The sequence below is a fragment of the Erythrolamprus reginae genome, chromosome 1, assembly GCF_031021105.1.
Source record: "Erythrolamprus reginae isolate rEryReg1 chromosome 1, rEryReg1.hap1, whole genome shotgun sequence".
NCBI classification, from domain to species: domain Eukaryota; kingdom Metazoa; phylum Chordata; class Lepidosauria; order Squamata; family Dipsadidae; genus Erythrolamprus; species Erythrolamprus reginae.
Genome location: NC_091950.1, coordinates 56,756,471 through 56,771,218, shown reverse-complemented (window position 1 = coordinate 56,771,218; position 14,748 = coordinate 56,756,471). Strand labels below are relative to the sequence as shown.

At 43.7% G+C, this 14,748-nt stretch overlaps 1 protein-coding gene across 1 annotated transcript in view; it reads right to left on the bottom strand.

Annotated features, from left to right (window-relative positions):
* BTBD7 (BTB domain containing 7) overlaps window positions 1–14,748 on the bottom strand; it is a 79,758-nt gene that overhangs the window by 5,154 nt on the left and 59,856 nt on the right. Inside the window, exons 5-10 of the mRNA XM_070752966.1 lie at window positions 12,867–12,942; window positions 7,705–7,865; window positions 6,687–6,830; window positions 4,373–4,562; window positions 2,641–2,819; window positions 736–1,164 (exon numbers count right to left, since the gene is read on the bottom strand). Coding sequence (XP_070609067.1) covers window positions 736–1,164; window positions 2,641–2,819; window positions 4,373–4,562; window positions 6,687–6,830; window positions 7,705–7,865; window positions 12,867–12,942 — 1,179 coding nt within the window. The remainder of the gene's footprint in view (window positions 1–735; window positions 1,165–2,640; window positions 2,820–4,372; window positions 4,563–6,686; window positions 6,831–7,704; window positions 7,866–12,866; window positions 12,943–14,748) is intronic.

Sequence of the window (14,748 nt, the reverse complement as noted above, 5' to 3'; positions counted from 1 at the left end):
TATCTGGAGGGCTTGCTAGAGTTTTGTTATCAACTTAGACCATAGGGGCGGCATACAAATCTAATAAATAAATACAACAGCTTGTATGATCTCTTGTAGAACAATTCAGTGCCACAATGCTTGATGACAATCAACGTTCCCAAAATGAAGCCTTCTCCACTTCCAACAGCTATAATAGTAAACTTAAAATGCCAAGTCTTATTCACAGCACCTTGCAATAGTAAATTAATACTGATATATTTATATATCCACTTTATATAGCCATTCTTATTGATTGATTGCATCTATATTGCCACCTATTCGCACATGGCAAGTCAAGGCGGCTTACAGAATACTAAATCTCATATAAAAACAATAAAATTAATAAAACAAGAGTCATATAATAAATTAATATAATAAAATCACCCCACCCCAGCAACAGCACCTCACATGCTGCTCTGGGTTCCCCAGGCCCAATGGCAGGACCAGGTCTTCAGCACCTTCAGGAAAGATGCTAGAATGGTGGCCATTCTAATCCCTAGAAGGATGATGTTCCAGAGAGAGGGGGCCACCACAGGGAAGGCCTTGTTCTGGGTCCCACCAGGTGTATCTCCCTAGGGGATGGGAGCCAAAACATTCCCTGTCTCCCTTTATGACTGGGCAACTTACAAACAGATAAAAAAATATATACAACTTAATAAAACTCCTTAAATTTAAAAAAAAATGGTGCGCATAAAATAAATAAGGCACTCTTACCACTTGCTTTTCAGCAGCCACCACAGCTGCTGCAGCTGCAACTGTCTGTCTTCCCAGTCCTGCAGTGTTAGTGCAATCTGGAGGTGTGCCTTTCACGCTGGAGAAATAATTGGGTAGGGCAGCTTTGGGGGCTGTTCTGGCATGGAAGAGCGAATGGTTACAAGGGTAAGAAAAAGAACGGGAGGGGTGCTGGCTCTGGGCTCTTTGCTTCCATCCGACTTTGAACTGACTGTGAACTGGAGTCGCTGGTGGATGGTAAGGAGGGGGAGGAGGAGGGAGCGGTGGGTGGAAGGCCACAAAAGAGTCTAGGTCTGTAAACACTGTTTCTGCAGTGGGTGTGCTGTTCACACGACATCGGCCTGACTGTCTCAGGGTCAGGAGTGGGCTTTCGTCTCCAAAGTGCTCGTCGGGGAAGAACTTGTGCGGATTCTGCAGCAGAAAGACAGAGCAAGAAATGCAACATGTCTATGGAGATTCTCAGTCATTCAGGTCATGGTTTAATTTAATTTAATTTATTCGACTTCTATGCCGCCCAATCCTGTAGGACTCAGGGTGGCTTACAGCAATAAAAAATACAATAGTACAATAATAAAAAAAGAAGCTGAACATCAACAGTAATATAACCCCATTGTAACTCAAACAAACACATTATAAAACCCCAAAAACCAATCTAACAAACATACATACGAGGCAAACATAATTCGGGCATGTCTGATGTTAGAGTTCACGGCCCCCAGGCCTATCGACAAAGCCAGGTCTTAACAGCTTTTTAAAAAGCCAGTAGAGTGGGAGCAGTGTGAACATGTGTGTGTGTGTGTGAGTTGGTTCCATAGAGCCAGGGCGGCAACGGAAAAGCCCCCCCCCCTCGCGGTCCCACCAACTACATTGTTTAGTCGACGGGACCCAGACGAGGCCAATTTTGTGCGATCTAATAGGCCTTGGGGAGGTATGTGGCAGGAGACGGTCCCATAAATAGTCAGGCCCTAAGCCATGTAGAGCTTTATAGATGATAACATCTTGAATTGGTTGTCCCAAAGGTGGGTTTTTTTCCCCCCCTGAAGAAGCTTCTTGGATGAAAAGTGAAACGTCTTCAAAGAAAAAGCAGAAAGTCCTGTTGGGACAAGAAATGCAACACATCTTCTAATACAGAAAAATGGTCGGTTGTGCTTTTTCCTCCATGTCAACAATATGGAAACATGGTAGGTCTGCATTACAATGACTTTGCTTGGGCAAAACAAACAACATGCCAGCACAATGCGATCTATATACGTATCTAATGACATAGCCTATGTGGGCAAAATGCAGTAGCTCTCCCTGTTCCATCTTAAGCATAAAACAATATAAATTCTCATCTTGTAGATCACCATAGGGTGGTGCTCTGCATAGGCTTTAGTCTAGGGTTCTTAACATCTTTTTATCAGCGTATTTGAATCAAAAGCTTTAGATGGCTGTAATTCTTATTAAGCACTCTCATCCTTATGCATGGAAGATAACTCACATTTAGAATAGAGCGGCATAAAGGAGCGACGGGAATACTTTCTGGTTCATCAGTTAGAAACAAATTAATTTGACCTATTCTTTTTTTTACATTACAATAAGTAACTGCAACGTTCCCTTTAAGTTTCCTTTGTCAATTAATGTACTCACTTCTTCAACACTTGCACATAATACTAATAATAATACTAATAATAATAAAAATAAAAAACAATAACAACGATAATAATAATGATAATAATGATAATAATAATAATAATAATAATAATAATAATAATTTATTAGATTTGTATGCTGCCCCTCTCCAAAGACATGTTAGTGACTTCTGACTTTGAATGCACACGGGTTCTAAGACACTTAAAAAAATGAAGCAGACCAGCCTGCATGCACTCTGCCTTCATCGCTTCATACCTGCAGCAACTCAGCAGCAGAATCAGAAAGTCCAAACTCCCTTAATACACGGATCTGAATCTCATAACTGACTGTGGCTCCTTCTCCACAGTTTAGAGCATAAGCTCGCTGAACTTGCTCAGTATGGCGGAGCTCCTGCAGCCGTCTGACCATTTCTTTAACAACAGAGAGACGAGGAACTGAGAAAACAAACGAACAAACAGAATTAAAATTAGTCCTGCATCCTTGTAATGAGCTTCAACACAGCCCAAGTTTAGCGAGATAGATATTTACACTTAAGAAAGAACATATCCAAAAGCAATTGATCAAAAAGATATGTGTCAGCAAGATCAATGCAATAGGGACTCAAACTACGAAGTTGGACAGAGGACAGAACGGATGGATTGCCTTCATTTCCATCTTATATTGAACCCTCTGAAAACTTTACCATTTAGAACAGTTTTCCCTCTTGAATACAACGTGAGCGCCTGAAGGCTGGACAAGAAACAATGGGTGGAAACTAATCAAGGAGAGAAGAAATCTAGGACTAAGGAGAAATTTCCTGACAGTTACAATGATTAATCAGTAGAATGACTTTCCTCCAGAAGGTGTAAATGATCAAACACTGGAAGTTTTTAAAAAGAGATTGGGTAACAATTCAGGGGGGTTGGACCGGAAGACCTCCAAGATCTCTTCCAACTCTTTTACTCTGTTGTCTTTCCTAGATGTTCTTTATGCAAAATGGACCATTAACTCTTCCCATCCTGCCAAGTATTTCCAAATTTGCTCTATGGCTTGGGAGGCACTGTGCAGCACATGTGTTGTGGTTAGCTCTGGCCCAGCTCCTTCCCCAAGGACTGTGGATGTGGGGGAGACATCCACATGCTGCAGGCCTGTTTTGCCCCCACGGTGGAATCTGCTGATGAAGGCTCCTCTGACCAAGAAGACATGAGTGACAGGGAGGAGGAGAGTGTGGCAGACAGCTCAGAAGGAGATCAATTATCTAGCTCCTCCTTGGATTCAGAACAAGAGTTAATGATACAGCCATGCATGCGGAGAGCGATGCATAGGCAACAACAACTGAGAGATTATTATCAAAGAAAATGAGGCCACCTGTGGTTGGGTGGGGCTGTGGTAATTAGTGAGGCTGCTATAAATAGCAGCCTGTGGGTTTGGCCATTGTGGAGGATTATCTGATCCTTGTGTTTCGTGACTGCTTTACTGACTTTGACTTTTTGTGTGTTGATTTTTCCCCGCTTTGAAACTAAACCAGAGCAAAGTGTGTTTCACTTTGTGAAAGAAGAAGGACTGTGAATTGCCTCACAGCTGCAAGCTAAGTATCACAGAACTGATAAGGGACTTGTACAAATTACCAGTTTGTTTGGAGACAAGTGCTCTTTGCTATATCAAAAGAGGGCTTAGTTTAAGTGACTTTTCATTATAAAGAACATTGTTTTGAATTTTCAAACGTGTGTGTCTGAAATTTGTACCTGTGAATTTTTGGGAGAAGTCTACCAGAGAAACCGACAGAACAACATGTGGGAATCCTATCTAATGCTATGCAATCTAGATGCCGACACAACTAAGAAGGTCTAACTCCTTTTACAATATTTTCCCACTAATATTTTCCAATAAATATCTTCATTCCGAGCATACTCTTTCCATTAATTTGGCCAACAGGAATAACAGAATAAAAGATTTGGAAGGGACCTTGGAGGTCTTCTAATCCCCTTGCTCAGGCTTATAAACATACCTGGAATTTCATTGGCTACAACTGAAGGAGGACTGGACTGATTACTGGTCATTTGCTGGTGACTTATCATATGACAGCACTGTGGAACAGCATTGTTTACCATGTAGAGAGTATCTGGTACATTAGACATTCTAACCATCCGTAAACGGACCAGGTCCGTCTGCTCCACCATCATCTCATCCAGAAGTGACTGAAACAACAAAAGTAAAAGAAATGTTTTGCTCTAATGCACCGAAATAAAAAGGGAGTAAATACAGGTAGTCTCAACTAACAACCACAACTGAGCCAAGAATTTCTGTGGCTAAGTGAATTTTGGCCCATTTTATGAACTTTCTTGCCACAGCTGTTAAGTGAATCACTGCAGTTCATAAGGTAGTAAGCAGGTTGTTAAGTGAATCTGGCTTCCTTATTGACTACTTGTCAGAAGGTCACAAAAGGGGATCACATGACCCCGGGACACTGCAACCGTCATAAATGAGTTGCCAAGCGCCTGAATTTTAATCATGTGATCATGGGAATGTTGCAACAGACAGAAGTTTGAAAAATGGTCATAAGTCACTTTTTTTAATGCTGTTGTAACTTTGAATGGTCATTAAATGAACTATTGTAAGTCAAGGATATCTGTATTAGATACAGCCGTCTTTTTTTGTAATGATCATATAACGGTAGATAAGAATACAATCTTACTTTTTCAGGAAATAGTTTTCTTTCCTTTACATATAATTTTTTACATTTTTAATATTAAATATGGGCAGCTTCTACTCTTATGACTCACTAATTCTCCCCCCCCCACCCATGTAAATCATTTTACATGGGCTCACTAGTATTCAAAGAAGCTACTTTGCTAATGTGGGTCTTAATTCATTAATCTTACAAACACAAGGCCACTTGCACATTTACCTGAAATATTGCTGATAACTAAAAATAGCAAAGGATTTCGCTATACAAAGAACAAGTATGTAAAAATAAATTTCATACAAAATTTGCATGTCTTGTAGAAGTACCACACAAACAGGAAACAGGATCAAATCTCATATTGTATGACATTCTGGGAAAACTGAATTGCATGAAAGATCTGGATTTTTTTTCCTTCCTCCTTGCACCTATGGTAGGCGGGAAGAGGGTGGGAAGGCTTTTTTCTTGAAACCGGTCCATAGAGGAAGACATTCACAGAGAGGGGTAGAGCATGCAGTTGTTTTCCTGCTTTCTTCTGTCCTCCTTTCTCTTGTAAATGATAGTCCCTTCCTCCAGTCACAGAAGGTGGCTGTCAGTCATGGCTTAGTTCTGTTTAGGAAGAGGATGCTTTCCTCTGTCTGACAAGCTGGAAAGTCTCTGCAAATGTGTATGTGTGTATGGGGTGAATAGGAAGGTGCATGCTCAGAGAAAACTTAAAGAGATGAGAAGAGATTAAATCAATCTTTCAAATGTGCTCAGCAGGTAGAGCAACTGCATGGAAGAAAGGATGTGAAATCCAGTTCTTTTGGAGACACCAAAGGAGATGGAAGCTTGTCAAAGGAGATGGAAGCTTGTCTACCCTCTAATTCAGGGGTGTCAAATTCAAGGCCTGCATTGTCGGCCTCCATTTTCGCTGACAGCGGGCTATCAAAACAAACTGAGGACAAAATAAGAGGAGAAATGTTTCCCCCTTTGCATTTGAGCATGCAAGAAGGGACAGAAAAGGAGAAGAGGAAAGAGGAAAGGCAGAGAAAAAGAAGGCAAGATGAGAAGAGAGCAAGGAAAATAAGGAAAGAGGGGAAGGAAAAAGAAGAGGGAGGGAAGGAGGGAAGGAAGGGAAGGAAGCAAGGAAGGAAGGAAGGAGGGAGGGAGGGAGGGAAGGAAGGAAGGAAGGAAGGAAGATTATAGTGAGAGTGAAGGGTGTCTTGGGGAATCCTGCCTTAGCAGTTGGCCACTACAGGTGCCCCCAACACAAGCCCCATGTCACCACTACCCAGGCCATACACACCCCCAGGCCCTCCAAGGTCAAACACAACCCTGATGCAGCCCTCAATGAAATAGAGTTTGACACCCCTGCTCTAACTTATCAGAGAGTCCTATATACTGCAAAGAATTCAGAGTGAATCCAGGGTGAGAATCTGGAAAAATGAAGACTTGGCATTCAGAAATATTGATGTCTGCCTGCAGAGGTCTGTTACAAGTTTCAAAGTCATCTTAAGCACTTTTGCACTTCAAACTCGTCAAACTTTTTAAATATCATTCTGAATATAGAACATCCTTGGACAGATGACACGGTTACATGGCAGGCTAACTGCAAGCTATTTATGAGATGGATGGCAGCATTAATACATCATTTTACCTTAGCCTCCTCCACATATGGTGAGAACAGCCTTGGCCTCACATAAATTCCGGCATTTTTTTGTCGCAGCCACACATTTGACTTTCCACCTTCTGCTGTTGGCAGCATGTCTGAAGGAGGTGTACTAATGAGACCCCTCTTCATCTTTAAAAGAAAACATCACATCAGAAAGGTAACATATTTTAAACTATAAAAGAGTAAACCATGCACAACCTGAGGAGAGTCACCAGTAAATAATAACTAAAAAGTACCCATACCAAATGTTAAAAAAAACTGACTGAAGAATCAGAGCAAGTATCCTCAAACCTTCCAAAACTACAATATATTTTTATATAATGACATAGAAACACAGAAAACTGACGGCAGAAAAAGACCTCATGGTCCATCTAGTCTGCCCTTATACTATTTCCTGTATTTTATCTTACAATGGATATATGTTTATCCCAGGCATGTTTAAATTCAGTTACTGTGGATTTACCAACCACGTCTGCTGGAAGTTTGTTCCAAGGATCTACTACTGTTTCAGTAAAATAATATTTTCTCATGTTGCCTTTGATCTTTCCCCCAACTAACTTCAGATTGTGTCCCCTTGTTCTTGTGTTCACATTCCTATTAAAAACACTTCCCTCGACCTTATTTAACCCTTTAACATATTTAAATGTTTCGATCACGTCCCCCCTTTTCCTTCTGTCCTCCAGACTATACAGATTGAGTTCATTAAGTCTTTCCTGATACGTTTTTTGCTTAAGACCTTCCACCATTCTTGTAGCCAGTCTTTGGACCCCTTCAATTTTGTCAATATCTTTTTGTAGGTGAGGTCTCCAGAACTGAACACAAAATCAGGAGTGAAAGATCTGTTTTTTCGTGGTGATTTGGTGATCTGTTGGATATCACTAAAGAAAAAAGCCCCTGAACCTGATTGGACCCTTCCTGGCCCATTTTTTCCTGCACTTTTCTCATGGGCAGCAGCATAAAAAGGTGAAGGAGGATTCAAAGGAATTTTTAAAAATATACTTACCGAATCTGTCAGTACTTCACTGTTGATAGGCAGGATGTGCTCAGTGCGCACGAACGGTAAGAGAGGGGAAAGGATTTCTTTTAATTCCTCAATATCAAGATCTCGCCTCTTTACACCACGCTTGTTCACACTATGAGCTGTGCCACTCAGTAAGTTGGGTTCTGACAAATTAAATAAGTAGTTTTACTCATGTGTTCTATTTTTTTGAAAAAAAAATTGATTAAAGACATTTATTCTAAGGTTTTGTTATTTCTTACTTATGAACATTGCTTATATAAAAATCATGTCTCGGATCAGCTAATCGTAAAATTAACCCAAATAAAAGAACTTCTAAACGTATTTATTTATTAAAGTTTTAAAGCTTTAGTTCTTTTATTTGGGTTAATTTTTACTGTAAGCTGATCTGAGACCTATTGTCATATTGCCGTATTTTTTGGAGTACAGTGATCCCCCAATCATTGCGAGGGTTCCGTTCCAGGACCCCTAGCAATGATCGGGTTTTCGCGAAGTAGCGCTGCGGAAGTAAAAACACCATTTGCGCATGTGCAGATGGTGTTTTTACTTCCGCCGCAGCAGCGAGGAGCCGAAGATTGGGGTTTCCCCGCCGCCCACGCAAACTCCTCGCTGCTGCCGCGCCCGCCGCTCGCCCGCCCTGAAAGGGAAAGCCCCCCCAGGCCGGCTCCGATCCCCCCAGGCCGGCTCCGATCCCCCAGGCCGGCTCCGATCGTTTTAAAACAGGCGTGCCGCTTCTCCACTGACTCCTGGCGAACTTCCCCGCTTTAGGAGTCAGCGGAGAAGCGGCGCGCCTGTTTTAAAAAATCGGAGCCGGCCTGGGGGGGCTTTCCAGCAACCCCTGAGCCCGGGTTGGGGGCTCGGGGGTTGCTGGAAAGCCCCCCCAGGCCGGCTCCGATCGTTTTAAAACAGGCGCGCCGCTTCTTCGCTGACTCCTGGCGAACTTCCCCGCTTTAGGAGTCAGCGGAGAAGCGGCGCGCCTGTTTTAAAAGATCGGAGCCGGCCTGGGGGGGCTTTCCAGCAACCCCCGAGCCCGGGTTGGGGGCTTGGGGGTTGCTGGAAAGCCCCCCCAGGCCGGCTCCGATCGTTTTAAAACAGGCGCGCCGCTTCTCCGCTGACTCCTGGCGAACTTCCCCGCTTTAGGAGTCAGCGGAGAAGCAGCGCGCCTGTTTTAAAACGATCGGAGCCGGCCTGGGGGGGCTTTCCAGCAACCCCTGAGCCCGGGTTGGGGGCTCGGGGGTTGCTGGAAAGCCCCCCCAGGCCAGCTCCGATCTTTTAAAACAGGCGCACCGCTTCTCCGCTGACTCCTGGCGAACTTCCCGGGCGAAGGGCGGGTGGCCGGGCGACCGGCGGGCGACCGGGTGCTGGGGGGGGCTTCGCCCTCCCGCCAGCAAGAGGGGGAAGACCCAGGGAAGCCGCCCAGCAGCTGATCTGCCCGGCGCCATCTACGCATGCGTGCCCATAGAAAAAAGGGCACGCATGCGCAGATGGTGTTTTGACTTCCGGGTTGAAAAATCGCAAATTAGCCTGTTCGCAATGGTCGGGAACGCAATAACCGGGGGATCACTGTATACCTTTTTCCCCACTAAAAGAGGGTGGAAATGTTGGTGCGTCTTATACACCAAATACAGTCTTTTTTTTTTTTGACTCCTGAAGCCCCTCTCCTGTGTTCCATTTTTGAAAAAATGGGCCAGTTTTTCGCAAAAATCCTGGTGTGCACTGCAGAGGGTTTGGGAGGCCTATAGAGTGCTTCTGGGGGGATGAGGGAAGACAAAAATGTTGTTTTGCAACAAATTGGCAAAACAAATTGGCTGTTTTTTGCAAAAAAACAGGGGCATTTTTGCCTCCCCCAGCTCCCAGAACCACTCTGCAAGCCTCCCAAACCCTGTGCACGTCCTATGTTTTGCAAAAATTGATTTTAAAAATGGGTGCGTTTTATCAAAAAATGGGGTACATAGAGGGCTTGGATGGCATGCTGAGTGCTTTCGGGGGCCAAGGAGGATAAAAACCTTTTTTCTTACTTATCTCTTTGAAATCTTGGTATGTCTTAATAGTCTTAATAGTCCAAAAATATAGTAAGTAACATTGCTGTTACTTAAATATAAGCATGTATTAAAAAGCTGTGATGGCACAGTGGTTAGAATGCATTACTGCAGGCCAACTCACTGCTCACTCCAGGAGTTTGATTCTGACCAGCTCAAGGTTGACTCAGCCTTCCATCCTTCAAGGTAGATAAAATGAGGACACAGATTGTTGGGGACAATATGCTGACTCTGTAAATTGCTTAGAGACAAGCTGGAAAGCACTATGAAGTGGTATATAAGTGCTATTGCTATGTTCCCCAAAACAGATATGTTAGAAGCTAACATTGAGATAAACAGGGGGGCAAGAATTCTCTAGTCTTTTGCTCTTTGGTTTTTCGGACAGTGATGTTTTCCTTTTACAGTGGTACCTCATGATATGAACCCCTCGTCATACGAACTATTCAAGATACGAACCCAGGGTTCGGAATTTTTTTGCCTCTTCTTACGAACTTTTTTCACCTTACGAACCTGCCGCCAGCCGCTGGGATGCCCCACCTCCAGACTTGAGTTCCTCCCTTTTTTCCCCACCCTGTCCTGCCCCATTCTCCCCTCTGGATCTCCATGGGTTTCCTCCGTTTTTCTCCACTCTGTCCTGCCCCATTCTCCCCTCTGGATCTCCATGGGTTTCCTCTGTTTTTCTGCACTCTTTCCTGCCCCATTCTCCCCTCTGGATCTCCATGGGTTTCCTCCGTTTTTCTCCAGTCTTTCCTGCCCCATTCTCCCCTCTGGATCTCCATGGGTTTCCTCCATTTTTCTCCAGTCTTTCCTGCCCCATTCTCCCCTCTGGATCTCCATGGGTTTCCTCCGTTTTTCTCCACTCTGTCCTGCCCCATTCTCCCCTCTGGATCTCCATGGGTTTCCTCTGTTTTTCTCCACTCTTTCCTGCCCCCTTCTCCCCTCTGGATCTCCATGGGTTTCCTCCGTTTTTCTGCACTCTTTCCTCCCCCTTCTCCCCTCTGGATCTCCATGGGTTTCCTCCGTTTTTCTGCACTCTTTCCTGCCCCATTCTCCCCTCTGGATCTCCATGTGTTTCCTCCGTTTTTCTGCACTCTTTCCTGCCCCATTCTCCCCTCTGGATCTCCATGGGTTTCCTCCGTTTTTCTGCACTCTTTCCTGCCCCATTCTTCCCTCTGGATCTCCATGGGTTTCCTGCGTTTTTCTGCACTCTTTCCTGCCCCATTCTCCCCTCTGGATCTCCATGGGTTTCCTCCGTTTTTCTGCACTCTTTCCTGCCCCATTCTCCCCTCTGGATCTCCATGGGTTTCCTCCGTTTTTCTGCACTCTTTCCTGCCCCATTCTCCCCTCTGGATCTCCATGGGTTTCCCTCCCCCCACTCCGTTCGCCTCAGCTTCGTGTGCTGGCAGCTTTTTTTTTTAAAGCCTTAATGTTTTGGATTTTCCTAATCGGCTTGCACGCATTATTGGCTTTTCCATTGATTCCTATGGGAAACATTGTTTCATCTTACGAACTTTTCACCTTACGAACCTCGTCCTGGAACCAATTAAGTTCGTAAGATGAGGTATTACTGTATTTGAAAAACTTTATTAAGCTTATCTTAATGTTCATCATACAGTTTTTTCTGACTTCTGTATGGTTGGAAGGGGCTCTGCTGACCAGAAAAGAGAGTTTGGGAGGGCCATGCTGATTTATATTTTCTTTAGGATTTTAATGTCATAACATTAAACATTGCCTTCTCATCACTGCAACATACTTTCAAAGCTGACACCAGCCAGAACACCGAACAACTCAAAGAAGCAGTGCAAGACTGGAAGATGTGGAATAGATAACATCATTATCCCTATATATATAGTACACCAGTCAAATATATGGACTATATTGAAATGTGGTGGCTCGGTAAACTGGACTATCAGAGATGTACTGACGTTCCTTCAATATTCTGATTTAAAGAAAAAGCATGGTATAGGTAGTCCTCAATTTAAAACTGGTCATTTAACATTATGACATAATTGAAAAAGGTTTTTTATAACCTGTCTTCTTTTGCCATTTTATGGCAAACCAACCAACCAACCACCCACCCACCCACCCACCCACCCACCCACCCACCAATTAGATAAAATGGATTCACAATTATGAACATATAGTTCACTTAACGAACACATGGTTTGCTTAACAACTTCTGTGACCTGCTTAATAGGGGTGGGTTCCACTTATCTTTCCCACTGGTTTGCATTGCGGCATTTTGCGTGGACGTGCTAACTCAGCTCGCACCTGCACATCCCCTCATGTAATTTGGCTTCCACACATGTTCAATAGGCGGAATCAGCCCAAAACACAGCTGAGGAGCTGATCAGCTGTGTTTCGTGCAAAGAAATAAAGGTCAGTATTAACCTGAGGGTGGACAGAAGGGCTCTTTTTCAAGCAGTGGAAGAGGAGAAGTCATCCAAACAAGGAAAAATTCGCAAAAAATTCCCCTCACAAAAAGTTGGCAGCGCGCATGGACCGGCACCGACAGTGACGTCAGTAGTGGGTCATTACTAGTTCAGGCAATCCAGTCCAACCAAGGAGTAACTCACCTCTGCTGCTTAATGATGATCATAAAAGCAGTTATAAAATTGAGTCCAGTCAGGTGTTGCCTCCACTTACGATGGCAGTGACGTATGATCAAAATTGCAATCCCAACTGTAGTGGTAAATTGCACACCACCTGTATACTCATTTATTAGCTAGTTAAACTCTTTTTGTGCAAAACCCACACTTACACAACGTATACAGATGAATATATATAAGGAATTTCAGTTGCAGTGGATAACTGCAACATATATCAATGTGCCAAAAAGCCTAGCTAATTTCTGCTGCTATTATAGACAGAGTGGCCGCTGGGCAGTGGTGATGTCAACAGCAAATCTTTTCACCATGGAAATATTAGTAGTAATGTAGACAAAAGTGGATAGAATGAACAAACAAACAAACAAATGAATGAATGAATAAATTGGCCTCATAAGTAAGCACTGTGTTTCATACTAAAAAGCATGTTTCAGTCAGCATTTAAAGATTTAATGAGAATTTCCTTATTATCAGTGAAACATAACATCTACTAAACACCTACCTCGATCTGCAATTCTTTTTATTAATTGATGTTCACCCCATTTCACAAGGTATTTCAAAATATCTTGCTCACTTGCCTATTGAAAAAGGATTTAAAACAAAGCATAAAAACACACTGTCGTAGGCATACAACATCATCAAATTAACTTTTGGGCCCAAAGTACTTATTCTAATGAAGTTTAGATTAATAATAAATTACAGCTAATTAAGCTCCTTAATGGCAAAGATTTGTAACACAATATGCTATTGTTGCGCACTGCATTTCAGTCAAACGCCTACAGTTTTTATTTCTAGGACTTTAATTCTACAAAGGAATTTTATTAAAGTACTGTATTCTACTTTTCATTACTTGTATGTGTGTAAATTTTCATTCTTTTTCAATCAATAAACCTGGGGAAGTCTTTGTTGCACAAAAGTGTCTAATAATGTTTTTTTGTGAGTGGAATGTGTTGCATCTTCTTGTATTTTGTTCTGTAAAATGCTAGTATTTTTAATTCTTTTTAAGCACTCAAAGTAGTTTAATGAGGGAAATATAAAAAGAGAAAGCTATAACATCCTCACTCTTGAAATGAAATTGTGTTTCTTGCCCGTTTTTGCGATCCTGGGATTCCCCTCCTGGGATTTCCCTACAGCATCGCAAAAACAAGGAAGTCAGGAGGTGGGATTTCCCATGGAGGGGAGCCTCAGGGGAATCCCAGGATCGCAAAATAGGCGTTGATATGCTTACCTGAACGCCTCTTCTCGTACGGTGAGTGGGTACAGCAGTCACATGGGTTTGCTCTGTCCAATCCGGTGGAACTGAGCCTAGTATTAAAAAAGACTGCTGGATCCGCCCCTTCCCCAGAATTCGCGAATCCGTAGACTAGGCTCAGTAGTGAAGCTCTTTAAAGTTCAACTCCCGTGTTAAAAGAAGTTAGAATAGAGAGTGAAGAAGACCACACAAAGGGAGGGAAGTGACTGCTGTACCCACTCACCGTACGAGAAGAGGCGTTCAGGTAAGCATATCAACGCCTATTCTCCGTACTGAAGGAGTGGGTCCAGCAGTCACATGGGACATACCCAATAGATAGGTCCCTAGGGTGGGAGCACATGGCTATCGTGAGAGATAACGGATTGGAGTACTCTTCTGCCGAAGGCAGCGTCCGCTGATGCGTACGAATCAATTTTGTAGTGCTTTATGAAGGAATTTGGTGAGGCCCAAGTGGCTGCTTTGCAGACTTCTTCCAACGGAGCCTGAGTTGCTCAAGTGGCAGATGTGGCAGCACTTCTGGTGGAGTGCGCTGTAATATTCCTTGGAATGGAAAGGGAAGCTGTCTCGTAGGCCTTAGAGATGGTCCCTCTGATCCAACGGCCTATTACTGTGGAAGACACTCTAGATCCCCGGGATCTGGGGTGGTAAGCCCCGAAGAGTGCTTCTGACCTTCCTATGGGTCCTGTGCGTTGGATATAGATCTTTAGCGCCCTAGTGAAAACCAGGATGTGCCATCTAATTGCCAGGGGATGCTCTCGTTGGAGACAGAAGGAAGGTAAGACGATATCCTGAGATCTGTGGAACATGGAACTGACCTTTGGGAGAAAGGTGGGGTCCAGTCGCAGAACCACCTTGTCCTGGTGGAACTGACAGAGGTCCTGTCTGGTAGAAAGGGCTGCCAATTCAGACATGCGTCGGGCAGATGTAATCGCCACCAGGAATGCTACCTTGAAGGATAGGTACCTGAGGGACGCAGACTTCAGGGGTTCGTAAGGTGCCTGAGTAAGGGAGTGGAGAACCCGTGGCAAGTCCCAGGTAGGATATCTGTGGATCTTGGAAGGCCTGAGGTTGGCCACTCCTCTTAGGAATTCTTGGATTTCCGGGAAGGAGCGTAGGGGCTGCCTGGGAGGCC